Source organism: Bacidia gigantensis, assembly GCF_019456465.1.
Source record: "Bacidia gigantensis strain McMullin 20006 chromosome Unknown contig_180, whole genome shotgun sequence".
Classification (NCBI taxonomy): Eukaryota; Fungi; Ascomycota; class Lecanoromycetes; order Lecanorales; family Ramalinaceae; genus Bacidia; species Bacidia gigantensis.
This window is the reverse complement of record NW_025408596.1, coordinates 2777094-2803138: the sequence shown is the minus strand read 5'-3', so window position 1 is coordinate 2803138 and position 26045 is coordinate 2777094. Positions and strand designations below refer to the sequence as shown.

Here is a 26045-nt window from a genome sequence, read left to right as displayed (position 1 = left end):
TCATCGGCCATTGTAATCAAGAGCCGTGAAAGCTTCTGCTGCAACGATAGTGACACCAGGTGGTTCAAGTCAGGATCGTGTGGAAGGAAAAGCTGAATCGATGTCTTGATAGCGATTCTAGAGCGAAGAGTTGGTGGTCAGGGCGCAGCAAAATTCACGGTCACAGCAAGATCCCGCGGCGATGGGCTTTTTGTGATACACATGAAAGTATGACTTGGGGCATACAGAGTACAGAGACGATCCCGCCCAGCGCAGCTCTAGCACATCTGCGCAACGACGACGAGGGGGAGCAGGACCTGCTAGGAGATCGGGCATGGTCGCTCATAACGAAGGAGGTATAGCGTGGGGCTGGTTGACGGCATCGCTTGTCGTCTAGCAGTAATCTAGATTCCAGGGTACGGCCTAGAGTTATCATAGTCACTGGCAATTACACTAAGAACAATCGTTATTACAACCGAGACAGCGCAGAACATTATGCGAGTCACCAAGCGCAATAAATGAATGTATATATATTTTCTCTTTTTGATGGTTTGCGTCTCGGGCTTGTAACTCAGCGGTAATTCTCACAAAGTTTTGGATTCTCGACGTCTACTTACGATTCCACCAGGTTAGAGTGTGAGATTGCAGATCTCAAGGTCGATGGTTCGAGTCCGTCCAGGCCCTTCTCATTTGTTTTTGGGCTTCCTTTGAGTCTCAAACGATCTAGCAGCTTGGTTGTTGTGGGTCATCCGTTCTCTACGAATATGGTGAGTATGGGGTCTTGGCATAGTTGTCAATACGCTTCACCCGTGCACGCAGCCGAGCGCGTCTTGCAACAGACATGAAAGGAACGACAATACTTCGTCTTTCGCTTGTCCCTCTTATTTTTGTTGAGGCAAATGCGTAATTGTTGCGTCATCATCTCTATAGAACAAGTCTTTGCATATCTTAAGGCTAGTTCCATGCTTTACTCTCTTCTTGAGTATCGGAGGTAATGGCTTAGCTTAGAAAGTAAAGATCAGGAAGGCGAACAGAAGACAGGGAGATCTGTGTAGGAGAAAGGGTGTTAATGGAACAATTATATTGAATCAATTGACCAATCAAATCGCGGCCGCGAAAGACTTTCCCCTTCTCAAAACGAATTATTATTAAATCATGCCTTCCTCACTCCCTCAGCGTTCTGCGGTAATTAATCGCATCACCAAAGAGACGAAGATTCAAGTCTCCCTGTCTCTTGACGGCGGTGCCCTCGAATACCTTCCCAACAACGAAGAATTTGCACCCGAAACCATCTCAGCACCAAACACGCCAATACCGTACCAGGACGAAACCCACCACGCCTCTCAAACATCAGATAAACAAGAGATATGGATATGGACAGGCGTTGGGTTCTTAGATCACATGCTGCATGCGTGGGCGAAGCATGCAGGCTGGAGCTTGCGGGTGCGATGTAAAGGGGATCTAGCAAGTCCGTTCTCCGCCACGCCTTTAACCCTCTAATACCAAAGACGCTCACAACTGATGTTCAGTTGATTCCCACCACACGTCTGAAGACACTTTCATTGCGCTCGGCTCTGCGTTTTCCCAGGCCCTCGGATCGCGAACGGGTTTACAGCGCTTTGGCCACTGCTACGCTCCCCTGGACGAGTCCCTCTCGCGGGCGGTCCTCGACATTTCATCGCGCCCGTTCTTTGAAGGCGATGTAGAGTTCAAGCATGATAAAATTGGGGAATTGCAGAGCGATATGATTCACCATGGGCTGGATAGCTGGGCAAAAGAGGCAAGGGTGACGTTACATGTGGATATCATTAAGGGGAGGAACGATCACCATAGGGCGGAAAGCGCCTTCAAGGCGCTGGCGGGGGCCTGTGCGATGGCTTGTCGGAGAGTTGAGGGAAAGGAGGGAGAAGTGGTCAGCACGAAGGGAGTGCTGTGACTATGCGAACCAATGGTCCACATCAAATTTGAGCCGACATCAATTCCAGGCAGATGCATTGTGCGAGGTCATTCGATGTGATCAACCATGAATGGAGACCTGTTGTAACCCACGCTGAACGCAGAGATGTTATGTACGAGGGCATAAAGTACATTTCGCCACGTGCTAGAACTAAGGCTAAGCTTCAGGGACCTGGTCGTTTTGGCCTCTCTCTCCCCTATCGTATTCTTGACCTAGGATCTGTATCGGCCTTGCTTTGTCTTGAAGCTCCCTTTCCTCCTTCCACTCTTTCCCTTGGGAAGATAATTTTCGCAATCTCTGGACATACGCATCGACCTTTTCTTCGTCTCTGTCCGGCGCGCCGCCTTCTAATTTTTTCCTCCTGCGAGTTTGGCATGCCTCGTAGAGAGCCCATGCCCGATGCTGATCTGCTATTTCAACAAGTGAATATTCGATAGACCATTTGTCTGCCGCACTGAAGTCCCTAGGCCGGAGCACGTACGATCCGTTGACTTGGTTGCGTAACGTGAGTGTCATGGCGAGGATGTCACCCTGTGATTCTGGACTTTGATTTACTTCGTCAAGGAATGGTTTGTCTGCTTGAGTCTCGAAAGCCTCATCCACTTTGGATTCGAACGGAAAGATGACATCTTTCGCCGCATCCGACTCGTTAGCTCCACTTTGTTCTGCGGCAATTGGTTCTTCTAATGAGGCTTGTGGTCCCTCATTCGGACCGCTGTTCACACTCACGGGTCGTGCATCTCTTGATGTAGCCCCTGCCAATTCTTCGTTCATCAAGTCGTTGTTGACCTTGTCTTGCTTGTCTTGGCCGCGAACCTCTTCGTCATTTCCACCCTCATTTTCTGCCGCTCCTTCTTCTTCTTCTTCTTCTTCCTCTTCTTCTTCCTCTTCCTCTTCCTCTTCTTCTTCATCCTCTTCTTCTTCATCCTTATCTTCTTCCTCTTCTTTTCTTTCTTCTTCCCTTTCTGCTTCTTCTTCTTCTTCTTCACCGGCATCATCATCTAGTGAAGTCGTGATGACACTATCAGGGGTTTCGGCGAGCGCTTCCTCAGTTGCTGGATTTGACATGCTGAAAAGTGGGTCCTGTCCATCTGTTTGCTTTTCCATGAGTTCAAGGTCGTCTTCGTTGGCTTCCAGTCCAAGCTCATCTTTGTCCATAGCGTCCTGCACATTTGCCTCGATTGCATCCCAGTCCTTAACGTCTTTCTTGTCCTCTGCTTGGTCTTTAGCTGCGTCAAGCCCAAGAATCCTGGCTTCGATGTCCCGAATCTTATCCTCATTGACTGATTGTAATTCAATGACCTGCTCTTCGGTCACAGGCTCTGCAAAAGCATACATGAACGGCGTTGCTGCATCTCTCGTTTCGAAATGTATACGGAGAGACTGACAAATTAGAAAAGACATCTTGAGTTGGCATTTGAAACTTACAGTGTTTGGGTATTTCTTCGTGGCTCGATCTAGAATCTTGTTCAAGAGATCCAAACTTAAGACAAATTCTTGGTCACCAAGCGTAGTATCCCCTTGTCCGTGAATCGTAGAGTCCATCTCGCTAAGGCTCACGTATTGGAAACCAAAGATTTGTTCCACGTTGTGGTAAGCGACAAAAATGCCGTCCATTCTCCCCATTCTGACTTGCATGGAATACTTGAGAAAGGCCGCTCGTATCATATCGTAGTACTCGCGCTCATAGCTCTCGTAAGCACCTTGGCGGTCTTTTATTTGGTATCCGACACCCTCCTCGAAATTCTGGACGTCCATACGTATGGATACCACAGCTCTTGTCTTTAAGTCAAACATTCCGGTGCCAGGCAAACGAGAATCATGAGCATCAAGTTGCGACCGCATGAGAAAATCACCCATCGTTGAATAGTGATATGCTTCAGGAACAAGTTGCTCCTCCTCTGACACCTGGACTGGATTACTTCTACGATATTTTTCGTAATCATCCGTTTTCAATGTCAATAACTTTTCAAGTGACTTCCCGAGCATGCTTAGAACGTTCGCATTAGCGAATTGCTTGTCGGCATCGATAGCATAAGTGCCATCTCTCCACCTCAAAAAGATTGCAGATGGGCATCGCTGGAGCTCGGTGAAATTATGGTGCTCCACAGGAAACGTCTTGGATAACATCGAAGTATTTATAGGGCGCCACTGGGATAGCAAGAAATGAAAGTGAGACAGGATTCCTGTCATGCTGGACGTGGAGCCCAGATATCGTTTCTGATTATCTTGGGCAACACGCAATAAGGTCTCGTCCTTAGAAGAGGTGATGAACTCCTTTAAAGCATTGAAGTCGAATTCGGCAACAGGCATCACTTTCTGTAGATAGGGATCAAAATTATATACCCGAGATCGAGGATCCTGAAGTTGATATACGCCGGGACTAAGCCTCCGTTAGTCTGGTCTCGTGAAGAATAAGAGTCCTCGCAAATACTTGAAAAGCACTCGTTCGAGGCCATATTCTAGACTTGGTACAGGGGGTTGATGGACGTCAATGGCTAGACAAAATCAGTGGTGTTGAAAAGGAGGTATGCATGTTCTCACGAGTGATTTGAAGTGCAGAGGCCTCCGCCCTCACAATTGGTGATTTGACCGTCGATGACTCGGAAGCTTTCGTTGTTGACCGTCTCGGAGAAGCCACCTTTGAGGTAGTATATACTTTGCTAATCCTGGAAATCTTTGGCAAATCCTGCTTGGTCTGGACTTTTCGGATAGGCTTTCTCAGTTGTCTTGAGACTTCTTTTTCCTTGGAAGCGTATTTGACATGATGTCCGTCAGCCTTCCCGACCAATGCCGTGCGGAGATCTACAATTTCCGTGCTCAAACGATCTAGTAGTGCTTTGTCTGTTGTGTCGCTGTCTTGTTTTCTGGCGAGTCGTCTAAGAGTGGAGGCAAGTTCCATCTTGGATTTGACTCTTCTGCTGCTCTCAAGGGAGCTTTCTCTGACATCGATATCCTGACCTCCATGTTCAATCTCAACTTTGGGCTTAGATTTTGTTGCGTTGGATGTCTCAGAGCCTTTATGTTCATTAGCGACCTGACACGCAAGGTAGAGTTCACCCGTAAAACTTACTCTCTAAGACAGCTTTTACTTGTTCTAACAGATTGTTGTTCGGTGATGCTGCTGCTACATCGCCGCTGTCGACTTTGCTCTCATCCTTGCTGTTAGCTCCCGACGTTGTCTTTCGCCTTTTCGCCTTCCTCTTATCCACAGCGGTGGTCGCGGCCGATTGCTTTTTGTGACGTAGACTCTTATCTTCCTTGGACTTGACGGACGCCTTTTTCGCTTTGTCATTCTCCTTGATACGGTCGCTGCTGAGTGGGGGCACTTTAAGCTTTATGGAATTCTGTTCCTGGACAGCTGACGCCTTGCTTTTTACGGGCTTCTTTTCCTTGATTGTCAACGCCTTACTTTTCGACGGCTTCTTCTCCCTGAGTCTCTCTTCAAGATATCTCTTTTGGAGCTGCGTCTGCGTTTCCGAGACGCCCTGCCTCTCTAGACCATCCGCTGATTTGGAGTTCTGTTTGTCAAGTCGTTAGCAGACCTGAGAATACAATTTGCGTAAAAGTCAGGAGGCTAACGTCTGTGTTCTTCTCCGACGCATTGGAAAGAAGATCTGATCTGTCGGTAAGTTCCGGTCGTATTTGTGCATGCTTTGTGCCAGACCACAGCTCTCGAAGGCCATTGGATAATAGAGAAGCGTTCGATGAGCTCTCGTTCTTTGAGCTTGTGGTATGTTGAAATCGTCTAAAGGAGCGAAAGCTTATGGCGCTCAGCTTGTACCTGCAGGAGAGGCATAAAAAATGTTGGCTAGTACCGGCGATGTCTTTGCCATACTTGACGGGCATGTAGAATATACCAATCAATTTTCACAGTTTTTTCAATCCTGAGATCATGGAAAGGGTCGGGCGCGACTCCTGAAGCCGCAATACCCGCGGAAAGTTTAGCCGACCCCCCCAGCTTCCAGCCATGTCGTTACATGTTCACGACCTGCAAGTGTATTACGGAGAAGTCCTCTGAGTCGGCTCACATGCTTCACAATGAGTGAGAACAGGCTTTTCAGATTCTCGAAGCCAGAATGGTTGAATAACCCCAACCTGAGGACTGCAGGCGTCTATCTTGCTGGCGCATTAGTATGCCAGCAGCCTACCCCAGCTATGCAATGGCTGCTGACCGACATCACAGTTCTCGTTGGGATTCTTCTTCTTCATTGATGCCTCCGCTTTCTCTCACTCCTCTAAGAATGGATCTGCTGTGCACATTCGGTTTGTGGATTGGATCCCGGGGATATGCTCAGCCCTCGGCATGCTGGTCATAAATTCAATAGAGAAGACAAGGTTGAGTGCAGACAGCTACAGTTATTCAGGAACAGGAGTCGCTTGGAAGGCTAGACTGGTGCTCTTCTTGGGCTTTGCTTTGATGGCAGGTGGTCTAGCAGGGTCGGTCGTAAGTACAGACAGACACAGCGTCTCCATTGGCTGTTGGGGGAGCTAACACCAATATTCGCAGGCGGTCATGGTACTTAAATATGTGGTTCCTCAGTATCCATGGCCAACTTTATACTTCGGAGTTGCAAACGTCATTGCAAACGGGTTGATAATGCTAAGGTATATCGCCTCCTGCTCTTATCAGTGAGAAATTACTAATGGAAAACTTAGTTCTGTCATTCTGTGGGTGTCACAAAACATGGAGGATGATTATACGTATAGTCTCGCCTTGTAGTAAACCAATTGAAATCTTATGTGAGGTGTTTCTGGTGCAGATAGGACTCTGAATTTGAACCATTGCCCTGGTGAGGCCAAACCGTCTACGTATTCTTTTTCCAGCTGCTTGACATTTCGAGATCCAGGAAAGTCAAATTTTGAAGAATCAAGACAAGGAATTGGCGTTCGACTAATGTTTTGATGTCAGAAGGCCAAGTCGCTGAGGCTAGATTCAGAGCCACGACGCTAGTGTTCAGCTTGATGCATTATCATTGCTGGTAAAACGTCGAAGGCTAGGAAAGGGTCTTTAAATTGCCCTTCTGCCAGCTAGTGCTGCATTCAGACTAAGTTGTTAAAGCTTTGCCTGCCGGAAAGAGGGGATATTGAGGTACACCAAAGCATCATTTATCCTCCACTGGGCCTTTCCTCTTGGTGTGAATACAGTAATCTGTCCAAACCCAGGATTTGCAGCTGCTGTTTCAAAGGCTTCATCCCTGGCCTCCAATCCAAATTTGCCGATGACTCTGACCTTACGCTCGTCGCTGAGGAATATCATTTCCCCAATGACCAGCTTCAGCAGGTCATCAATATCCTCTCGTTCGTACATCCATTTACCTTTGACGGTAACACTGCAATGCATTACAAAGCCATGTGGGATAGGAACGTCACCTGTCAATCCTCCCATTAGGCTCACTCTTCTTTCAGGGGGGAAGTGCAAGAACCCCCGACTTCAGATGTGTCGAGCTGGCTGCCATGGGAGGTGAGATGTCAAAAAGCGCATCGACTGCTCCAAAGCTCTTCCACGCTGCAGTGTCCTTGGCAACATCGCCAGGAACCTGCACTAAGTCGATTCTCTTGTCGTCCAGAGCTTTCAATTGCTTCAATTTAACACCGTTTCTGCCAAACACCACCACCATCGCGCCCATTGCCAAAGCTACCATCGCTGCTGCTCCCCCAAAAGATCCAGTGGCCGGAGAAATGATGACTCGCTCACCAGCAGTCAATCGAATGCTTTTGAAACCACCAAACGGGAATAACGAAGTCAAGATAAAGGCCAGCTTCTCCATACTCAGACCAAGTCCGCCCTAAACCTGGCTTCCCAAAATGCGTTTCTCAGGAAGTCGAAAGCAATTTTCTAACGGCACTTTTGCGTGCTCTGCAAAAGTGCCACTATTGGGCCAAACCTGCCGCGTCAAGAGCTCACTATCCTCACTAAACCCGTCGTGCAAGCCCTGAAGAAACCGATTGTCTCCATCATCGCGTCCTCGGATGATACCACCAACCCCGACTAGGTCTCCAGGCTCCAGGGTCATGGCGTCTGGACGGACTTCTACCACTCGACCAATTTTGCGTACGAGAGGGATTGGTGCCGCCAGAATGTGAACGATAGCACTGCCAGGTGTGATTGCAGGGGTTGAAATTGTTTGCAACGTAAGTTGAGACCCATAGGTTTCTTGGACCAATGCTTTGTAGGCTTGGGGTAGGTTTCTGGTTAAAGGCATCTCGATTTGCGCAACACTCCTGGAGGTTGGGATCTGACGTTCAAGCTGAATGGGGTAAAAAATCCGCAAGGTGGTCATTTAAATAGAGTAGTCTCTTCTGAGCATCCATACTTGATATTCTGTTGACTGAGGAAGGGATACGTGCGTTATCCGGCAAGGACGGGGCTAGGATACGGCGCCGGAGAGATATTTAACGACAAGGATGCATTCGTCAAGTAAGAATCTATAGCTACGATTGAAAGGACCTAGAATTTTCATGCGCTGCTTACTTGATTCCTTAGATGGACAAGATTCTTCGGAGTTTAGACACGTAAGAACGAGGAGATGGGGCAAGAAGGATCGCGCAGATTTCGAAGGATTAACATCCCTTGCATTTTTGTTACTCAAACCCAGCTCCATAGGAGCTTTTGCCAGCGATAACCTGACATGACGTGCGATGATCAATTTCTTATGATCGACGCTGTATCTCCAATGTTTTTTGAAACATTTTGAAGTACAATAAATCTACGCCTCAAAGACAAGTTTTGGAGGACTGGGCACGGCTGCCCTCCCTAAGGCTTTAGGCTGTGATACAAGCTTCGATTCAGAGGTGAAGGGTGTATTCTCCTGAATCAGTATCACATCTTCTTGTTCGATACCAGCCTGAGCCAGCCTGATCTTGCGAAAAGCCTCAAAGTCAGGCCCCCCAGCATCGAGCATCTCGCCGATGGTGTTGTATCGAAAACGCTGGGCTAGTTGAGTTTCCTTCCAGCTTTCTTCAAACGAGATTGGGTCCTTCGGATCGACACACTTCGGCTCCAGTTGAACGTGTCTGATCGTCCACGTCCTTCGTACTGTTACGCTTTGAATTTGGCGCATGCATTGTAGCGGCATGAATGGTCGTCTTTTTGGATCAACGTCTTTCCAATGGCCAACATGCTCTTCATATTCTTTTTGCCCGTCGAGTAATTTCAAGTGAGCCTCTAAAGCGTGAAATGTAATCTCGAATTGCAGGACAATGCCACATTGTTCCAACGAACGGGCAGGCCGGATCAAGTCCCAACCCTCATGAATACACAGCTCAATAGTCAATGTCCGCAAATTACAGAAGCCTTGCCTCTGAGTTTCCATCAGCCTTTTCAATCTCTGTAGGTAAGTGTCGCTTGTATGATCTTGAGTCCTTATGGGCCACTTGCGGGAGTCGGTCAGACCTTCTGGGCTCCTGAACCATGCTTCAAGGTCGGAACGCCCCTTTTTCTTCAAGTCGTTCCATGAATCGTTAGGTACTGTTGATGAGCCACCTGAAGACAAGTTCATCCGCAAATAAAAGTGCTTAATATGTTGAGCTTCAAGCTGCTGGATCCTTCTTTTGATGTTGTAGTCTGTACTCAGCGCTTTGCGCTGAAAGACTTGAACCTTCCGGCCGTAGGGCAAGTGTGCGTAGAGGTCAAATTGATTCACACGAACGAAGACTTCGTAAGCTTCACGAGAAATCTGCGAATTGGTACAAAAGACACCATAGCACTCGCGAGCTGCTTTCTCATTTGCTGCTGCTGTAGAATGTGATAAGCCACAGCAGTAGTTTGAGCAGTTGTGCAAACAGTGCATCGGAGGAAAGGGCAGCGGCATAATATATCCATATATCTACACGGCCGAAGTCAATACCAATACAGGCTGTGTTTAGGAGACCTTGTCTACCTTATCCCTAATCTCCCGTGGTATCAAATCCATGTAACCCAAAGAATTCTTATTTTGTTCTAGTGTAAGCCTCTTGAGCTCAGATGGCTTTAGCAGCTTTTTCAGAAGACGACACATTCTTGAAGTCCCTAAATGTGGATCTTTCTGTACTTTTGGGGGCTTTCAAGTTGTTCTGAGCAGATTCTTTGCTCAACCAGCTGAATTCTTTTTGTGTGGATGATGAATGGTGTAGGTCTCTCTTGTTGCCACACTTTTCGCTTTGACAATCTCAGGAATGTTCCAAGCTCGTCATACTGTAGACAGGCTGTCAAATCGTAGGATGGTCAGCAGGTGGCAACGCAGGTGCATCAGATAGCAAGCAATACCTAGCGTATGTTCGTAGCATGTCTCTGAGCCTATCCTAGATGTGAATCAAGTTTCCCATCATGTACCCGGGTTCAGATTGTGAGAGCTGCCGAGGGCGGACACGGGCTGTGTTACCCGGACACAGTCTTTCACAGCTGTCTGGTGGCGATGAAGCAGTGATGGTGGATACAGATTAAGGAATCAATGAACTTGAACGATTACAAGAGTCAAGAGAAGGGAGAGCAAAAAAGTTGGAGGGATAAAGATTCTTGCCGAGTGGTGGCTGCTCTGCGTGCTCCACAAAGCTACGAGAGAGTTTGTCTGAGCGGGCGCCACCTTTGCTTTCACCGCGTGAAGTGCGCCTACCTCATCTGAAGTGTTTGGCGGAGATGAAAGTCATTTTTCATAGCTTGAAAACACCTCTCAATTCTTCGCCGAAAGGAGATAAAATACAAAAGCAGAATCCCGCCAACTTGAAGACGGCGTTGACGCAAAGAGGAACACAAAACAGTCTTTCACTAATTCAGGTCTAGTATCTGCTCTATAGAAGTCTTCCTAATAAACACGAAGCTCGGCTGTACCTGTATCCCTCATCGAAGTGCAGGGGAAATCGGACATACATATCATGAGCGATGAGTTGCAATCTAAGCAAAGAAAGAGTCGCTACGAAGCTAGACTTCTGTGTCAGAGCAATGAAAGCGAGGGTTGGAATTCGTACGGGGAGAGTCATGCAGTGGCGAATATCATAAGGAAGAGGGAGTTTGAAGCCTCTGAAGGTCCTAGAATCTAAGGTAGATAGGCTATATCTAAGCTACTCTGGATTGACCAATCAGGTAAATTCTTGCGCCCCAAGCAACCGAGCTCTTCCCCCTTTCCAAGATCAACGACAGGAGCAATATAGTCTCTTGTGAAAGTTGTGATGGAGAGGAATATGCACATCTCCGTAAAGGGTCCATGATATTCCGACGTAATGTCGCAAGACAGAGCAATCGAGCGACTAAGGCAACGTAAACATGACCTCCTGCGCACTATGTCGACGAGCAGATAGTTGACACAGTCTCCACAGAGACGAGAGTGAAGCCCCATGCGGCGGCGACCATCAAGTCAGAGGTCGACGCTGTGTGCAAAGCAGCACGAGAACATGGGCTATCCTCCCTAGCGTTAGGAAATCTCATTGATCTACTCACCTCGCAGGCTACACTAGATCAGGCCAGTCAAAACGTCCTGCTGAGGTCATTGTACCCCGCCGCGAAGGTCGGACGCGATGTGGTATACATGATTGTTTTCTCTCTTGGTCCTGGAAAGCAGAAACCATCAAATTCAACCCAAAGTGGCCTTTTAAGATGGCTTGTGTTAGTCTTCGACCTGGTAGACCCATCTTCTGTCTTCTCGGATTGTTATAACGTACTGTTTAATCTCGTTGACGTGCTTTACCTGCGTCTGCATCTTTGCCACCTGCTTACTAGAATTACAAAAAGGAAGCATGTCAAAGCCTACAGAATTGATATGCTGAGGAGATCTGAGGAGGGTATCACAAAAGATGCAAGCATTGCCAAGCTAGTGAGCATTTATGAGTTTTTGAAGCCTGGAAGCTTCGACTTGTCAAAGGTGAAATTGCCTGTTACGTTTGCGCATGCGGATCCTCATTGGACCGAGGATTTGGAATCTATACAGCGTCGAAATGGGGACAGCTTTCTTACAGGCCGACTGACTAAAGATGATTCAAAGTACGGCGCTATGCGTAAGGATTTCTATCAGCCTCACGGATCCAAGAGACTGTCAGACCATTTTGTCTGCCCAGAAACTCTCAGCGAGGTTGCTACAAGTTTTGAGAGATTCGACTTGTCCGAGACAAGTTGCTCTGACCTTGCGGATCGCATCTTTCAAAGGAGTTTGGATCTACAGTACGAGGCAGAGCATCTAGGTCAAATTCATGAGATGCTGGATGTGTCCCTTGAAGGCGAGCTTGAGACCTTAGATGATGGTGAGGGGTTACGACAAGACCTTCTCGGACAACTTCTTGCCTTTACCAGGCATAATAAGGTATGAAAGAGGCACGATGAATGACTCAAGTGGCTGAAATGGTCCCAAAGGTATTGCATCCTCCCGTTGTCAATTTCTTCAAATCCTATCTTCCGATATGGAAGCCAGCCATCGAATTCGAGAAAGAACCATTGATTCTCGAACTCCTCTCATACGTGCCAATTCTTCCATGGGAAGGTGAGCAGTCAGTGGCCGCCTGTAGTTGAAGTGAGACTGACTGACAAGAAATCTACCCTCCAATTTTGCAACCTATGGAATTGGCTCTCCTAGACTCTACCATTGAAACCCTCAAGACTCTCACCCAATTCTATACGCATCTCATGAGACACTGGAATACACTTCTCCGACAATCCTCAAATCGAGTCACCCTCTCCCATCAAATAGAGACAATCCAAAAGTTGAGCACTCATACCTTCCTCCTTGCTCTCAACACTCTCATATACTCAACAACCCCAACACAACAAACAACTTCCGTCATCCTCACCTACCTCGAAGCCCACACAGCCATACTCTCCCCACCTCTCTCCTTACCTCTCCCTCCCCCTCTCCCCCTCCTAATCTACACCCTCCTCTTCGCCTCTCCAACCCTCTCCACGGTCTCCCGTGTCTCCGCCATTCTCGCCCGCTACAAACACGCCTTTGAGCAGGCACCGTCATCTTCTGGCCCCCGAAATCCAGAGGACATCCACTCGCTAAACACCGTGCTGATCGACACCTGCAACCTGCTTCTCCGCTCGCGGGGGTTCAACATTACGGATACGCATGCGAAAGGATGTTTGATTCAGAGGCCGCTTGTGGACGCCTTGGGTAGGTACGCGAAGAGTCTGACGCCGCCGCTGGATTTGGCGCATTGCTTCTCGCTGTCGTATCATACAGGTTTGGCGAGTTCGAGCACTGCAGCCTTCAAGGAGCTAGAGAAGCAGAGCGAGGTGGAGGTGGAGCATGAAGGACTGGTGAGCCCGAAAAGTCTGCAGACGTTGGGAAGGGATGGTGGACTCAAAATAGGATGGAGAGAGTATAGGGTGCATGTATTGAAGTGGTTGGAAGGCTTTGGAGCTGATGGAGTCGGCAACCTGGGACGGGCTACGATGCGAGGCTTGATGGGTGGAGAGAAGGGGAGGGAGAGTGATGTTGCCAAGGTTTGACTCGCGCCAAAGATGAAGAAAGCTGCCACCAGGACTGTAGTCTTGAGAAACGAAACGTATAGAAAGTCTGGTTAAGCTTGGGCTAAGTGATTTCTTTTCCGCTACTGCTACAACTTCATAATTCGCCAGTGACTCACTCTAAGAAGTTAAAAACAAAAGGTCGCACCCTCCACCTGACCATTTGTCTATCTCGCGAGACCTCTCCACTCCAGAATTTCTGTTGCTGGACTCATAACGCATCATAATTTGGGAGTGTTGCTTGGAGGTCGACACGCTATCGATACTCCAGCCTTGACCGCACGTAGGGCATCATTAGAGAGATTTACTAAACATTGTTAGCTCAAGCCGTATAGTACATTCAAAGAGTACTGGAGTGCCTACTTTAGAAGCACTTTCGGTGCACGACAGAAGGTCCATCTTCATCATATTCCTGTTTAGAGATCCACATTTGCTGGAAGGTCGACAAGGAAGCAAGGATAGAGCCACCGATCCAGACGGAGTATTTCCGTTCAGGAGGAGCGATGATCTTCACTTTCATAGATGAGGGAGCAAGAGCCGTGATTTCCTTTTGCATACGATCAGAAATACCAGGATACATGGTGGTACCACCGGACTACTCGGTTATCAGCAAGAATTATACCTCACAAGAAATATGTCGCAACGCACCAAGACAATGTTGCCGTAAAGGTCCTTTCGGACATCAACGTCACACTTCATGATTGAGTTGAAAGTTGTGACATGGACACCGCCGCTCTCAAGGCCCAAAACGGATGGCTGGAAGAGAGCTTCGGGAGCTCGGAATCGCTCATTGCCAATTGTGATAACCTGTCCATCAGGAAGCTCGTAGGACTTCTCCAAGCTAGAGCTCTGCGCGGCGGTCTGAATCTCTTGTTCGAAGTCAAGCGCAACATAACAAAGCTTCTCCTTCATATCGCGGACAATTTCGCGCTCCGCAGTGGTCGAGAAAGGATAGCCGCGTTCGGCCAGGATCTTCATCAAATAGTCGGTCAAATCGCGACCCGCCATATCGATACGGGAAATAGCATGGGGAAGAGCAAAGCCCTCGTAGATAGGAACAACGTGGGTAACACCGTCGCCAGAGTCAAGCACAATACCTGTCGTACGACCAGAAGCGTACAGTGACAGCACGGCCTGAATGGAGACGTAAAAAGCTGGGGTATTGAATGTTTCGAAGACGATTTGCGTCATCTTCTCCCGATTAGACTTAGGATTGATGGGAGCTTCGGTAAAGAGAGCAGGGTGCTCTTCTGGTGCGACACGGAGTTCATTGTAGAAGGTATGATGCCAGATCTTCTCCATATCATCCCAGTTTGTGACAACACCATGTTCGATGGGATATCTTAGCGTAAGGATACCGCGCTTCGACTGTGCCTCATCGCCAACGTAGGAGTCTTTCTGGCCCATACCAATCATGATACTGCACGTCACGTCAGCCTGGACAAGGTGAGGGCAGCCATCAAATCTAAGAATGGCGAAGAATTCGAACGTACCCATGATGACGGGGTCTTCCAATGATGGATGCTGGTACACAAGTCAGCCAATGTGTATGCAATTATAACCACATTGGCATCTGGGGGTTACTCACGAAATACAGCTCGTGGTGCATCATCACCGGCAAAACCGGCCTTGCACATTCCCGACCTGATTTTGGTCAGCTCTGCTTTTACCAACTCATTGAACATAAGATTGAAATTTCAGCAGTCGGTGGTGGAGTGCTTGGGCTGCCCACAGTAGAGCAATGACGAAAGACGGGGAGAGGCCTACCCATTGTCGATAACGATGGCAGCAACTTCTTCTGTAGAGTTGAGAATCAAACATCAGCAAAGCTCTTCTGACCGACGATAAGGAGTACAGAAGTCGATTTTTTTCAAGTGCATCGACATATGGATTGAGGAGAAGGCAACGACGGGGGATAAAGCTTACGCTCCATGAAGGCGAACTCTAAGGAGACGGAGGGATAGTTAAGAGCTTCTCTTGTCGCTCGCAATGACGAGCCCTGGAAAAGAAATTTGAGGTTGGAGTAGGAGCGGCGAGGGTGGGTAGAGATATCGAGGTAGCTGCTTGGTTCTTTATGCGAGTTGCGGAGGATGTTCCTGCCGTTTAAAGACCAGCCCTGCAAAAATCTGTGCGGAAGCGACGCTAGTTCTACTACTCTTGGCGCCAGTGTCTTACTAACCTCTCAAGCCTATCTCCTCTACAAATTACATGGCTGGCAGAGCAAATCAACCCTCGTTGCCTCCCTGACTGCTAAGAGATTACGCAAGCTACTCTGAGGCTCACTCAGGCAGCCAGATCTTGCACCTTATTTTGGTCTCGAAGCCCGTTGCTCCGCGCGTCCTCTGACCTCAATTCTCACAGTCGAAGTATTTTATTCTGCTGCCTTGAATTGTAGGACGCCCGGTGGCTCAAAGAGATAACCCCATGAGGTAGATTGATTTGCTGATCCTCGTCCTCTGAATGCTCCGTTTCAGATAGGCTATTGCCTTGAGTGCATGGTTGCGCGGTTCGACGAGCGGAAGCCTTCTGAAGCAGTTTGGGGACTTGGCCTCCCTTTTGCCCATCGCCGCTTTCATTTCGCTTTCTCACGAGCAGCCTGAGGCTACAAAGTGTCAAGTAATTAGGTCCTTGCCGCACTAGATCCGATATATCATTGCGGCTCTGCGGACGGTCGCGAGTTGTGGAAGCTTCTATCTGATTCGTCCATTTTCTCTGACTTTTTGCTAATGGTACGAACCTATGGATATAAAGAAAGCTCAACACGAGTGAGCATAATCACATGCAAATTATCCAGCCTCACATCTCATCAAAAGCCATAGCCGGCCATTATCGCCTACGCCTTTCATCTGATTCTATCTTGACTCTGGCCATCCATTCCATCTATTAGTAACTCGTAAATCATGGATCCTGGTATGAACGATCTCCTCAAGTGGTCTGTCGACAATTCGCAGGCCGTTACTAATGAGCAATCTTCAACTTCTAATTCAAACGCTGCACGATCTTTAAGTCATCCTCTGAATGAAAAGGCACTTAATTCTCTTTTCGGCGGCCCCAGTGATGCGGACTTGATGAAAGAGTCACTTGCCGCCATACTATCGCTAGAGATCACACTGGAGAATAAGATTATTGCCTTCGACAACTTCGAGCAACTAATTGAACAAATCGACAATGCAAACAACATGGACAATCTTGGTCTGTGGCCCCCAATTGCCAGCTTGTTGGGGAGTAAGGAAGCAGATTTAAGGCGTTACGCATGCTGGTGCATTGGCACAGCCGTTCAAAACAATGTCAAGTGTCAGGAAAGGCTCGTTGCTGAGCAAGGTACAGTTGGAACATTGGTCAAGCTTGCAATAGATGATTCAGCAGAAAGTGTGAGGAGGAAAGCCATATATGCATTGTCAAGTGGAGTCCGAAATTACCAGCCAGCATTGGATGAGGCTGTCCAGCGGCTACCGAAGAATATCGTGCCAGAAGGAGGAACTGATGCTTCAAACATGGATGCTGTGGATCAAATAATGCAGAAGCTGAGGGAAGACTCAGCCCGCAAAGCTGCAGCATGAGACCTGCTACACTTTGAAGATCTGAAGGAATGCCATTGGTTAGACATACATTCGATTGATCTTTCGAAGGAGGATTTATGCCGCGCTATGCTATGCAGTAATTTCAATTCGAATATTGCCACCCCGATACACTTGATATCTTCCGAGATGGTATTGCTTTCAGTACCCAACGCCGGTTTCAACGTCTCATTATTCGTACGCTTCATGCAAATGTCTTCGTCGATTCTTCTTCATTTGATATCCTACCGTAACTCCGGTGCAGTCGCCGCGGCAATTTCATTGTTGATTGGTTGAGCTCCGGTGTCCGCAGGCACTCTCTCGAAAAGATTCCGCCAAAATTGTGGTGGATCGAGCGGCCGTTGCCCATTGTGTAATGAGGGGTAGACATCGGAAAAGAAATACCATACTATCTGGATGTTAGTTTTGAGGGTCTAGAGTATAGTGAGTGCAAAAGGCAACGTACTATGCCCAACTATCACTCCACAGATTTCATCCTTTGGAACAGTCCCGTGCAAGACGAGAGAAAAAGCCATCAGCACCCACGGCAGATATGGCGCCGTGAAGACCAAAAGACCAAGCAAGCTTAGCCTCGTCTCCGGGTTCCGCCGGCTCCAGATGTATACTAAGCTGCTGCTCAAGGCTGACCCAAGGAAGGGTATAGAAAGTAAAGGCGATAGGCAGAGCAGGAGAGTTGTAGCGTATAGCATCAACCATGAAAATTGAGCAGGAGAGCGCCCACTGCTTTCTTCAAGGAGTCGTGAGTATCGCTGGAGAAAGTAGACGTGGAAAAGGAGGTCAAGCGACAAGGGCCCGAAGTAGAGGAAGGTGGTCAAAAGGCGCCAGTACTATTCGCAGACCCAATCATTAGCATAGGCTCCGTGATAAGGGTGCGGAGGAGGAGTGGGAATATTGCCGTACCTGATTCTTCACAAACACGGCTCGGAAGCTGTAGAAGAGTTGAAAAGGCGTGATGATGTGACATTGTACTAGTATTGAGGTTGCGATCGTTGCACTGGTCCACCACCGCGTACAAACTGGCATCTCGTAGAACCACTGTTCAAGAGGAAATTGTCCTATCTGCCCAGGTTGCCCACCGCCGCCTCCGCCGAACATCTGTTCCATATCCATGGTCGGGGAATGTGAGGCGTAGATGAGGTAAGGCGGGTTAGAGTGAATATCGGTAGAGCCGGATGGCGGGCTGGGACAAGCGAGTGTGGTGGTGGGTTGAGAGGGAATGTGGAGAGAAGGTGGGAGAAACGTTGAAAACGGCAGTGTCGTTACATGATACAAAGCTGCCACATACTCCACGTCTCAAGTTGGGAAAGAGAAGGCGATGCACGCAAGCCCTAGGCTTATCCGTTCTGAGATACGCCAAGAAAACTCGTCGGCCCGTTGCATTAGCCTCCATCGCGCGAGATGCGTCTCATAAACAGGGTGGCTGGGAACGTATTGATTGAGGACACTGCACTGAGTGAAAGCGCTACACGTCCTACATGACTTTCATCACGCGACACGACTTTTCAATGATCAATGCCTGGGAGAAGCGAAAGTAGCCGATAGCTTGATATTACCCCGCGCTCCTACGCACCTCCGTGCCATCCGATCAAATCGATTGCAGTCCATTCGAGCAAGTAACTCGCACACAAACTTCGAGCCGTCAGAGCACCCAAGTCACCTGAGGTTGATATACTGTTGCAATGGCAGGCAGGAAGACCCAGGTGGGTCGGAAAACAGGCACGGCGCAGCCACTGGGAGGAAGGGTCAATCCTGGCAAATCTGCAACAACCCCAAACAGAAGAACAAGCGGCGGTGGTGGTAAGTCCTTCATTTGCAGGCCACCTTCTGAACCTTCACATTGGAACAGGCGTACACTGAACTTCCTCTCTCTAGGCAACACGCCTCGAAAACCGAGGAGATACAAACCTGGCACAGTAGCATTGCGGGAAATAAAAAGATACCAGCGCTCAACTGATTTGCTCCTACTCAAGCTGCCATTCTCACGACTAGTATGTGCACGCCTTTTCGCACGTCCCTTCAATTGCATTAATTTAAGCGCAGGTCCGCGAAATCGCATTATCTTTCCTTCCTCAGAACGGAGACTCGCTGCGGTGGCAGTCGCAAGCTATACAGGCCCTGCAGGAAGCCGCTGAGGCGTTCATGGTGCATTTGTTTGAGGACACGAATTTATGCGCGATTCACGCGAAGAGGGTTACCATAATGCAGAAGGATATTCAGCTAGCCAGGAGGATACGAGGGGCTTGGGGAGGGTTGGGATGATGTCAAGGTTTTCTCCGTGAAGTGTCAAGATAAGAACATGGTGATTTGCTTATGTGTATGTCCTGTTTGGAGAGGAATGTTGAAGGCGCCTGGCGACATGTATGGCAGAAGGTTTGTCCGGGATAAGGCTCTGGCTCAATTACCCTTTAATCAGACTCAGTTCTGACTATCATCTGTAAGATCTGCCCCCGTGCGAGAATGTTGTTGCATTACGTGGCGCCTGATGGCTTATGACGCATATCTTGCACGGGAAATCGAGTGTGGATGCTGAAATTGCGTCTCTGAGCAAGTATATTACTCAATTGAAGCACATGACGTCTTTCATACAATCGTGAAGCCACCGAAAACTGATCAACAATAAGCCATTCGTAGCTGAAAGAAGCAATTCCAAGAAGTCGCTGGCTCATGCTTTCCAGCCAAGAGCTAAAGCCAAACAGTATTATCATGTACATATTGATACCCTCACAAAATATCCCTGTCAACGCTAGTATTTCAAATCACTTACACCTATCATCCCGCTTCTCGCATGTCGACTTCATTCTCAGTATGCGCATCGACTAAGTTCAACCCTTGCTGCGTGGCCGATGGTAGCAGTCTTGCAGCTTCCCAGGCTTCGGACTCCATTAGCTCCGCTTCCTCAATGCTGCCAATGGAGTCCGAATTTCTCCACACATGGCCAGCGGTTACGCAGATCCATAGATTGTCTCCTACTTTCTTCGCCATGATGTGGCTTGCTCGAGCTGATTTCTTTGCTTGTTCACTGACTTGTCCTTGGAAAAATTTCTCGAACATGAGTCCCAGAATTCTCGTCAATAAGGGATAGTTAGCACATGCTTTTGCAGTTTCGAGCGCTCGCTGGAGAAATTGCTTCTCTTTGATCATCGTAGATGTCTCGGGTAGAATAGATTGCAATAAGTGGTACGCCGACTGAATTTGTCGATTTGAATGTTTGGAACAGTCTGAAGAGAGCTGGGCCAGAAGTTCACTAGCTCTCTGGTGGTCCATGTGACTAGGCTCATGCAATATTGAGAGTAGATTCAGTGTACTGACTCTGGAAGCATCTAGCGAGACGTGGGAGAGGACACCGCTTGATTCATGTCGTGTGGTCACAAGATCTTCCAGAAGGCCTACAGCTTCGTCAAGATGTCCAGTACCTTGATAATGAGTTGCAAGTAGAAGCTGAAGCATGCGATCAAGGACAAGAGGCCGTGAGCTCCACGAGTCCATGACCTTATGCAGCAGGTTGATATGTTGCTCGGCTAGATGCCATGAAGAACGAGCGCAAAGAATAAAGGCTAGATGGAGACGCATGTACGCCGAGAGTTGCTGCCGCCAAAGCTGCAGGCGGGCTCCCGATGCAATTGATTTCGGTTGCGCATCGGACTGTCTCTGATTATCTGAAAAATATCAGCAATTGATTACGATCTTAATTGTTCTCGTCTTACGGCTTTCTCTCTTGATACCATCTTGGAGCATGTTCTCTGCTTTCTGGCCCTCTGCGCCGTTTTTATGGGCAAAAGCGATTCCGCTAAGCAGATACGCGACAGTATAGATATCATCCTTAGGCATCCAGTTGAAGTGCAGCCGTAGTGATCCCTCATCCGTGATCGATACAATACCCTCTTGTCTTCGACAGGATGGCATTCTTTCTTTCCGCAAGGGTATGAAAAATGAGCCGTCTACCATCCACTCCTTGCACTCCGATGTCAAGGTCAACGCATTTTGCATGATTTGCGTTTTCTCTACTGCCTGCACTGGATCAAAGTGCTGTAAGTAGCAACAAAGGTCCACGAAAGCCGCAAGAATATTAAGCTGATGGAACTTAGACATTAGAGGGTTTGTTTGAAGGCTTCTGGCTGTAGCGAGGGAGGTCTGGGCTTCTTCGAAATTCTCCGCAGAGTTGGACGTTTTCAGGCAGACCCATGCCCTCATAATTGATGCAATAGCAAGGATGGAGACATCACCAAGCTTTTCAGACAACGAAATGATGTGTTTCAGCATCGAAAGGGCCGCATTGAGGCTTTTCTTTGACTCGGATGCCAACTCCAAGTGCAGGGACACACCCAGAAACCGAAAAGCATAGACCCAAGCTACATGCTGATAGATCTCAACATTCTTAGTAATACTGTCCAGGAAGGTCAAGGCGGCTGGTGACCTTCTCTCAAATAGTACCCTGACCATTAGGTGTTGCATATTATATTTTAGATCATACAACTTGTGTCGGTCCGCTACAGAGATGCTCTTACTCAAGGCTTCTTCAGCTTCCATGACGTCTTCTGTCTCTTCATATAAAATGCTAGCATAGCGTAATCTGACCAAAGCTTCTTGTTCAGGCGCTACAGTGCATTTTGCCAAAACAGTCTCGAGACACCCAAGGCCAGCGCTTATGAGTTTGAAGTAGTTGTCACCCTCTGAGATGCTGGCAGCGTTGGCTTCTTTCGACTCTGGGCCATAGGCCAACCCAAAATATTGCTCGGCTAACGCTAGAAGCAGAGTCGCATGATTGACTGATGGCTCCGGCGCCTGGGGTTTTGGGGGCCTGAGTGCATTCACAGACGCATTCCCTGTATTCTTACTTGAAAGAGACGGTTTCAAGCCCCCAGGGTGTGTTCTAGAATGGACCGTCGTCTGCATGACGGCCGGATTGCTTGCGGTTTGATGATTCTGGAGGTTGCTTGGAGCATTGCTGTAAGCAGTCCCTAAATAGCGGGAATTCTGGTGCGCAGTTCCTTTATAAGCCTCAAAGCCATTTGTCACCGATTTGGACGTCGTATTAAAGTCATGAGCGTCAGCGTGAGGATAGTATGAATTGCGGGGGATGGGATAATAGTGCTGAGGGTTTCCTTGATGCGCCATTGGTCGTACAGGGCATTGCTAATGTATATGTGAAGTATAGCAAGGCATGATCATCATGATTCAATTATCTGTCCCTGCAAGCACCCATAGCTGACAGCGTTCTGTCAAGAATCCAGCCTGTGAAGTTATCAGCGTAAGGACTGCTGTTTTCTGATTGTTTGCCGCTGCCGCTGCTGCCGCCGTTCTGGGGGAGTGCGCCCGGCTTCGGCCATCTGAACCCCAAAGTTGTTGCCTTTCTAATATGAGTACTGAACTTGTCCTTCTACCTAAGCATGTCTTGGATGTTAGGACGATCACCCGTGTCCTTTCATGCACACACAGACACAATACGTCTCACATCTAACGCCACAACACAAAAGCAATTCTCCCTACTCGATCTATGTAGAGAAGTCACTCCAGTATGCAATTTGAACCCTTTACTCTTCAATGGTCACTTGCAAACATTTTGGACCGTGGTCAAAGGCTATGAGGTAAACGTATATTATAAAAGACATGTCTTTAAGTCCGTGTATCCTTCCTCCGTTGGGACATTTGCGGTCGACTTTGCCGTTCCAAAATATGAAGCTCAAGATGCCTCACTACCACCGAAGACTACTTACTATGTAGAGACTGAATTCGACCAAGTGGGATCTGACGACGATAGACCAATGCTCGTGGTGCTGCACGGTCTGAGTGGCGGCTCTCATGAGCTGTATCTGCGGCACGTGCTCAATCCAATGATTCAAGCCGGTTGGGAAGCCTGTGTAGTCAACAGTAGAGGCTGTGCCAAGAGCGAAATAACAAGTGGTATTCTGTATAATGCACGAGCGACATGGGATGTTCGACAAACTATCTTGTGGTTGAGGAAGAAATTCCCGAATAGGCCTTTGTTTGGCCTGGGTTTCTCGCTAGGTGCAAATATACTTGTAAATGTAGGTATTTCGCAGTGGAAGGGTTAGAGATTTTGTCCTAACAATTGCACCGCTGTAGTATCTCGGTGAAGAAGCCGGATCTTGCCCCTTAAAAGCTGCCGTAGTGATCTCAAATCCCTGGAATCTCGAGGTAGGCTCTCTCGCTTTACAAAGAACGTGGCTTGGCCTAGAAGTATATTCCAAAGCCATGGGCACGAATATGAAACGGCTAGTTGAGGAGTAAGTAATGCCGAATGATGAGATGCGTTCAATGCTTATACCAAAATGAAGGCATGCCAACGAGATAGCTCAGAACCCTCGTATCGACATTGAAAAGGTAAGAAAGATAAGGTACCTTTATGAGTTCGATCGAGAATTGCAAGGCCCCACTTGGGGCTATCCCACGGAGGGAGCGTATTACCGAGATGCTTCATCTTGTGACTCTCTGCTTAGCGTACGAACACCGCTCTTTGGACTTCACGCAGAAGACGATCCAATCGCTGTTGCAGAAGCACTTCCATTACAAGAAATCAAGCAGAATCCTTGGACAGTGCTCTGCACAACTTCCCGCGGAGGTCATTTAGGCTGGTTCGAAAGTGGAGGTGATAGATGGTTCACTAAGCCAGTAAGCCAACACGCATTTTAACGTGATGAGATCATGATTGCTGACTTCCTTGAAGGCGTGTCGATTTTTGCAGCGAATGTCCGAGGGAGTGGATTTTGAGAAATTGAGTTCACGTTCTCATGCAGAGGACGGGGTGCAAGAACCCAATGGTTCCCCTGGGGTATTTGATCCGATGAGGCGGAAGCTCGAGGCTCTAAAGCAAAGTAGGACGGACCTTGAGTAGAACAGTAGCTTGAAGCATGCGTCAACTAGGAACAGGATCTACGTCGAGGCAATGTTGTACAAAGCTTTTAGTGTCCCTTTCCCCGTAGTAACTCACATTTTCGGTCGAACTGGACACAAGTAAATGAATCGGGTGTAGATAGACCATGAGCTCCTTGCGAAAGATTGGAAGCGGGGCACTTTCAACTCGAGGCCCCGTCAAGCTTCTACGCAAAAGAGACTCTCTTTCTGTCCGCACCCCCTCGCTCATGCTGCGTCTCGACCTCCATCTTGGTTGTAGATTTCCGCTTTCGTTCTTTTCTGAGGTAAGTCTTGGTCTTCTCCAGCTGTTCTCTTTTCGCTTCTTCTTTCTTTTCAGCTTCTTTTCTCCTTGATTCTCGGATCTCTTCCATCTGTCGTGCACGCATCATTTTACTCTCGATTTGTCCTTCCTTGTCTGCATTGACCATTGCAAGAATAGTCATCATGCTTTCCTGCAGTATCAGACATTAGATAGCGGCCCCACACCCAGGCTGTACGGGTCATACTGCGTCGTCCACGAAAACCTTGCCCTTCTTTTTGCCTCTGGGCTTTTCCACACCGACCGGAGTAATCATGTTCAGATTTGGTATACCGAGTTCCTTATCGGTATAAGTCTTCTGCTTCCTTCTCTGAGCGGCAGCAGGCTTGGTCCTCTGTTGTTTCGGCAGAGGCAGCTTCGGCTTCTTTCCTGCTTTGCTTTTGAGAGAGGTAGAGCGCATGGAGCTAGGTTTACCAGAAGACGAGCCTTTTTCAGGTCGCTTGACAGCATGCTTATTCCGGACTGTCTTGGTCGGTGCCATTTTGTGATTGAGGATGAAAATGTAAGCAAGTATTGCTTGCGTGACAATTTCTAGTAACCGAGGGCCTACCTCAAGTAAGTTATGGCGCTAATGTAGCGCCATGCGGGCCGGCTTGACCCCTTTAAGGTAGATAGACAGCTCGACGAAAAAAGTTGACAGTATCTCGAGGACCACGCCAACACATGGACACGATTAAGTACCACCGACGCGCATTGCGGTATCCATGAGATTGATCAGAACTTCAATACTTAAAAAGTTTTGCGTCGGCGATCCTGATCAATCCTGTCCGCGCCGCGCTCCTCATTTCTAATTACACCTTCTCCTTCGTGTTCTAGTGCTGCCATTGCGCCTCCCCTCTGAGCGTGACCATGGCGGACGACAAGAAGCGAGATGACGTTGTCATCGAGATGGGGGATCGGAAGGGTGCCTTTGATACACCAAGTCGGTCCCCAGTACCGCCACAGACTCCGGCCACAGTCCCTTCGATAGGTGCCGCCGCCAATAATCCTGTATTTCCGATTCTCAGCTATTGCGGCTCTTCCATCCTTATGACCGTAACGAACAAATACGTTCTCTCAGGAAGAGGTTTCAATCTTAATTTCTTCTTGCTCTGTGTGCAGGTGAGCACCCTTGTCCTATGAGGACCAAATATAGTACTAATTTGCAAACAGTCGGTTGTGTGCGTCGTTGCCATCCAGACTTGCAAGACCATGAAAATCATCACCTATCGAGACTTTAATCAAGACGAGGCCAAGAAGTGTACGGCCATTCCTTTTCCGCGACATTGCCCGGCTTACTTTCGCTCTAGGGTTTCCTGTCTCGTTGCTCTTGATTGGGATGATATACACGAGCACAAAGGCTCTTCAATTTCTCTCAATCCCCGTTTACACTATCTTTAAAAATTTGACAATCATCCTGATTGCGTACGGCGAAGTGCTATGGTTCGGAGGATCTGTCACTGGCATGGCGCTCTTCTCCTTTGGCCTCATGGTGCTCAGCTCCCTCATTGCAGCATGGGCAGATATTCAACACGCTCTGCAGAACTTTGGGCACGCAAGCGCCGAGGCTTCGACCCAGATCTCTACCTTGAATGCAGGCTATATGTGGATGCTGTTCAACTGCTTTTGCAGCGCTACATACGTTCTCGGCATGCGAAAGAGAATCAAACTCACGAACTTCAAGGACTTCGATAGTAGGTTTTGTGCTCAAGTAGTATAGGATCAAGCTAACCATGTGCCAAGCGATGTTCTACAACAATTTGCTCTCTATACCTATTCTTCTGGTCGCCTCTTTCGTTGTTGAGGATTGGTCTTCCTTAAATGTGGCTAAAAATTTTCCAACTGACCAGCGTAATAACATTGTACTTGCCATGGTCTTTTCTGGACTGTCTTCGGTCTTTATATCATACACCTCCGCTTGGTGTG

The 26045-nt window shown here is 48.2% G+C and overlaps 15 protein-coding genes and 1 non-coding gene across 16 annotated transcripts; 8 read left to right on the top strand and 8 right to left on the bottom strand.

Annotated features, from left to right (window-relative positions):
• The first annotated feature begins 539 nt into the window (after nucleotides 1–539).
• On the top strand, nucleotides 540–663 carry KY384_003783. Its single transcript has one exon. It is a non-coding gene; the product is annotated as a tRNA-Cys (tRNA).
• A 471-nt stretch (nucleotides 664–1134) lies between these two features.
• KY384_003782 (uncharacterized protein) lies at nucleotides 1135–1915 on the top strand (the record flags this gene model as incomplete). The annotated part of the gene is made up of 2 exons (XM_044812293.1): nucleotides 1135–1447; nucleotides 1509–1915. 2 exons carry the CDS (start codon nucleotides 1135–1137, stop codon nucleotides 1913–1915), a joined length of 720 nt encoding a protein of 239 aa, XP_044671426.1.
• Nucleotides 1916–2092: 177 nt separating this feature from the next.
• On the bottom strand, nucleotides 2093–5772 carry KY384_003781 (uncharacterized protein; the record flags this gene model as incomplete). The annotated part of the gene is made up of 6 exons (XM_044812292.1): nucleotides 2093–3319; nucleotides 3365–4319; nucleotides 4371–4434; nucleotides 4481–4954; nucleotides 5010–5457; nucleotides 5755–5772. The coding sequence occupies 6 exons, from the start codon at nucleotides 5770–5772 to the stop codon at nucleotides 2093–2095; spliced, it is 3186 nt and encodes a 1061-aa protein (XP_044671425.1).
• A 205-nt stretch (nucleotides 5773–5977) lies between these two features.
• Nucleotides 5978–6659, top strand: KY384_003780 (uncharacterized protein; the record flags this gene model as incomplete). Its single annotated transcript, XM_044812291.1, has 4 exons — nucleotides 5978–6070; nucleotides 6123–6383; nucleotides 6447–6544; nucleotides 6596–6659. 4 exons carry the CDS (start codon nucleotides 5978–5980, stop codon nucleotides 6657–6659), a joined length of 516 nt encoding a protein of 171 aa, XP_044671424.1.
• A 333-nt stretch (nucleotides 6660–6992) lies between these two features.
• KY384_003779 (uncharacterized protein) lies at nucleotides 6993–8220 on the bottom strand (the record flags this gene model as incomplete). Its single annotated transcript, XM_044812290.1, has 3 exons — nucleotides 6993–7232; nucleotides 7363–7651; nucleotides 7781–8220. 3 exons carry the CDS (start codon nucleotides 8218–8220, stop codon nucleotides 6993–6995), a joined length of 969 nt encoding a protein of 322 aa, XP_044671423.1.
• Nucleotides 8221–8646: 426 nt separating this feature from the next.
• On the bottom strand, nucleotides 8647–9729 carry KY384_003778 (uncharacterized protein; the record flags this gene model as incomplete). The annotated part of the gene is made up of 1 exon (XM_044812289.1): nucleotides 8647–9729. One exon carries the CDS (start codon nucleotides 9727–9729, stop codon nucleotides 8647–8649), a length of 1083 nt encoding a protein of 360 aa, XP_044671422.1.
• A 1405-nt stretch (nucleotides 9730–11134) lies between these two features.
• KY384_003777 (uncharacterized protein) lies at nucleotides 11135–13352 on the top strand (the record flags this gene model as incomplete). The annotated part of the gene is made up of 4 exons (XM_044812288.1): nucleotides 11135–11171; nucleotides 11213–12148; nucleotides 12238–12384; nucleotides 12433–13352. The coding sequence occupies 4 exons, from the start codon at nucleotides 11135–11137 to the stop codon at nucleotides 13350–13352; spliced, it is 2040 nt and encodes a 679-aa protein (XP_044671421.1).
• Nucleotides 13353–13734: 382 nt separating this feature from the next.
• On the bottom strand, nucleotides 13735–15303 carry KY384_003776 (actin; the record flags this gene model as incomplete). The annotated part of the gene is made up of 6 exons (XM_044812287.1): nucleotides 13735–13965; nucleotides 14019–14790; nucleotides 14864–14894; nucleotides 14959–15014; nucleotides 15138–15168; nucleotides 15297–15303. 6 exons carry the CDS (start codon nucleotides 15301–15303, stop codon nucleotides 13735–13737), a joined length of 1128 nt encoding a protein of 375 aa, XP_044671420.1.
• A 967-nt stretch (nucleotides 15304–16270) lies between these two features.
• KY384_003775 (uncharacterized protein) lies at nucleotides 16271–16930 on the top strand (the record flags this gene model as incomplete). The annotated part of the gene is made up of 1 exon (XM_044812286.1): nucleotides 16271–16930. One exon carries the CDS (start codon nucleotides 16271–16273, stop codon nucleotides 16928–16930), a length of 660 nt encoding a protein of 219 aa, XP_044671419.1.
• Nucleotides 16931–17172: 242 nt separating this feature from the next.
• Nucleotides 17173–17644, bottom strand: KY384_003774 (uncharacterized protein; the record flags this gene model as incomplete). The annotated part of the gene is made up of 3 exons (XM_044812285.1): nucleotides 17173–17336; nucleotides 17394–17402; nucleotides 17449–17644. 3 exons carry the CDS (start codon nucleotides 17642–17644, stop codon nucleotides 17173–17175), a joined length of 369 nt encoding a protein of 122 aa, XP_044671418.1.
• A 150-nt stretch (nucleotides 17645–17794) lies between these two features.
• Nucleotides 17795–18529, bottom strand: KY384_003773 (uncharacterized protein; the record flags this gene model as incomplete). The annotated part of the gene is made up of 2 exons (XM_044812284.1): nucleotides 17795–18128; nucleotides 18519–18529. 2 exons carry the CDS (start codon nucleotides 18527–18529, stop codon nucleotides 17795–17797), a joined length of 345 nt encoding a protein of 114 aa, XP_044671417.1.
• Nucleotides 18530–19717: 1188 nt separating this feature from the next.
• On the bottom strand, nucleotides 19718–22063 carry KY384_003772 (uncharacterized protein; the record flags this gene model as incomplete). The annotated part of the gene is made up of 2 exons (XM_044812283.1): nucleotides 19718–20604; nucleotides 20653–22063. The coding sequence occupies 2 exons, from the start codon at nucleotides 22061–22063 to the stop codon at nucleotides 19718–19720; spliced, it is 2298 nt and encodes a 765-aa protein (XP_044671416.1).
• A 272-nt stretch (nucleotides 22064–22335) lies between these two features.
• On the top strand, nucleotides 22336–23001 carry KY384_003771 (uncharacterized protein; the record flags this gene model as incomplete). Its single annotated transcript, XM_044812282.1, has 1 exon — nucleotides 22336–23001. One exon carries the CDS (start codon nucleotides 22336–22338, stop codon nucleotides 22999–23001), a length of 666 nt encoding a protein of 221 aa, XP_044671415.1.
• Nucleotides 23002–23161: 160 nt separating this feature from the next.
• KY384_003770 (uncharacterized protein) lies at nucleotides 23162–23801 on the top strand (the record flags this gene model as incomplete). Its single annotated transcript, XM_044812281.1, has 3 exons — nucleotides 23162–23193; nucleotides 23245–23578; nucleotides 23634–23801. The coding sequence occupies 3 exons, from the start codon at nucleotides 23162–23164 to the stop codon at nucleotides 23799–23801; spliced, it is 534 nt and encodes a 177-aa protein (XP_044671414.1).
• A 205-nt stretch (nucleotides 23802–24006) lies between these two features.
• Nucleotides 24007–24621, bottom strand: KY384_003769 (uncharacterized protein; the record flags this gene model as incomplete). The annotated part of the gene is made up of 2 exons (XM_044812280.1): nucleotides 24007–24273; nucleotides 24328–24621. 2 exons carry the CDS (start codon nucleotides 24619–24621, stop codon nucleotides 24007–24009), a joined length of 561 nt encoding a protein of 186 aa, XP_044671413.1.
• A 368-nt stretch (nucleotides 24622–24989) lies between these two features.
• On the top strand, nucleotides 24990–25839 carry GMT1 (GDP-mannose transporter; the record flags this gene model as incomplete). Its single annotated transcript, XM_044812279.1, has 3 exons — nucleotides 24990–25241; nucleotides 25293–25380; nucleotides 25430–25839. The coding sequence occupies 3 exons, from the start codon at nucleotides 24990–24992 to the stop codon at nucleotides 25837–25839; spliced, it is 750 nt and encodes a 249-aa protein (XP_044671412.1).
• Nucleotides 25840–26045: the final 206 nt, after the last annotated feature.